This window comes from Phocoena phocoena, chromosome 3 (genome assembly GCF_963924675.1).
Source record: "Phocoena phocoena chromosome 3, mPhoPho1.1, whole genome shotgun sequence".
Lineage (NCBI taxonomy): Eukaryota > Metazoa > Chordata > Mammalia > Artiodactyla > Phocoenidae > Phocoena > Phocoena phocoena.
In genome coordinates, this window is record NC_089221.1 from 169,901,907 (window position 1) to 169,903,321 (window position 1,415).

The window sequence follows — 1,415 nt, forward strand, 5'->3', positions numbered from 1 at the left end:
GGGCCGGAGGAGGAGAGGTGACCTGGGTCCTTAGAGCTGCAGAGGCGAGCGCGCGCGCGCGTGTGTGTGTGTGCGGGTGTGCGCGCGCGAGTGTGTGTGTGTGTGTGTGTGTTGGGCGGGGTGGTTTTGGCCAGAGTCAGACTGGGAGAAAAGAGGTTAAAAAACCCCCCGCAAGCCCCGCCCCCAGCGGGAAGCCGGAACGAGGAGGTCGGAGGTCAGGTCGGAGGTCATATGCTCTCCTCGTCCAGCAGCCGGGTGAGACCCTCGCAGATCCTGCGCAGGTGCGAGCGGTAGGGCTCAGCCGGGCCGTAGAGCGCGGCGAGGAAGTCGCAGTCAGCCAAGTGGCCGAACACGTGGTTGATGCGGCCGTGGGACTTGGCGGTCAGGTGCGCGCCCGCCGCCTGGTGCAGCAGGTCCCGGCACTCGAGCAGGGCGGCGGCCAGGACGCGCCGGTCGAAGGTGAAGTCCACCTGGTGGAAGCTGACGGCGGTCATGGCCAGGCGGCGGGCCTGCTGCCGGAAGCGCTGCAGCCGCGCCAGCTCCTCGCCGCCCAGCTGCCCGCTGCGCAGCAGGACACCCAGCTTCACGGCCACCTTGACCAGGTTCTTGACCACCTTCTGGGCCTCCTTGCGGCTGCGGGTGAACTCCTTGGTGGCGCGGTACAGCTCGTCCAGCACCTCGCTGCTGGTGTCGTCGATGAACGCGGCCGCCACCGCCCTGGATGCCATCTTGCTCAGGAGCTTCTTCTGGGCCTGGAGGGCCAGGCTCTTGGTGCTGAAGGTGTCCATCCGCCCTGCGCGTGGGTAGGGACAGAGACCCGCCGTCAGCCCGCACGGCCCGGCTGCCAGGGGCTTGCCTGGGCGGGCCGCTAACGTTGGCGACCACCGTCTTCCCAATCCGGGAAATGGGCACACGCCACCAGCCTATCTCCAGGGGAGCCTGCGTGCCCATTCCACAGACCTGTGTGTGCCAGGACTGGGTGTACAGAGCCGACCAGCGAGCCCCCGGGAACACAGCAAGTGCTACCGTCCGGGAAGCTGCAAGAGCCCACATAGCACAGGAACCCCAGCAGATCAAGAGGGCCGAGGCTGACCTCCTGGAGGAAGAGACAGGTGAGAAAATGGGGAGGGCATCCCAGGCGGGAAGATCCCCATGCTCCAAGGCCTAGAGGAGGGAAATTCCAAGTAGCAGGAGCACAGAATGGCAGAAACTTGTGAAAAAAAATAGCAAAACCTATTTTTAGGAAAAGCTCGTTTAAAAAATAGCATTCACACTGAAGAGATGATGACCCAAGGGACCCTAAGGGAATTTGTTTCTAAAAAAAGTCAAAGGAATTAATGTGTAATGTTGAAATCTGGGCAGGGCCTTCTGTTATGGTTTATTACAGGATACTGAATCTAGTTCCCTGTGCTATA

General features: G+C 62.0%; 1 protein-coding gene across 1 annotated transcript; it reads right to left on the bottom strand.

Annotated features, from left to right (window-relative positions):
• Positions 1-227: 227 nt before the first annotated feature.
• Positions 228-788, bottom strand: TNFAIP8L1 (TNF alpha induced protein 8 like 1). Its single transcript, XM_065875261.1, has one exon. The coding sequence runs from the start codon at positions 786-788 to the stop codon at positions 228-230; it is 561 nt and encodes a 186-aa protein (XP_065731333.1).
• Positions 789-1,415: the final 627 nt, after the last annotated feature.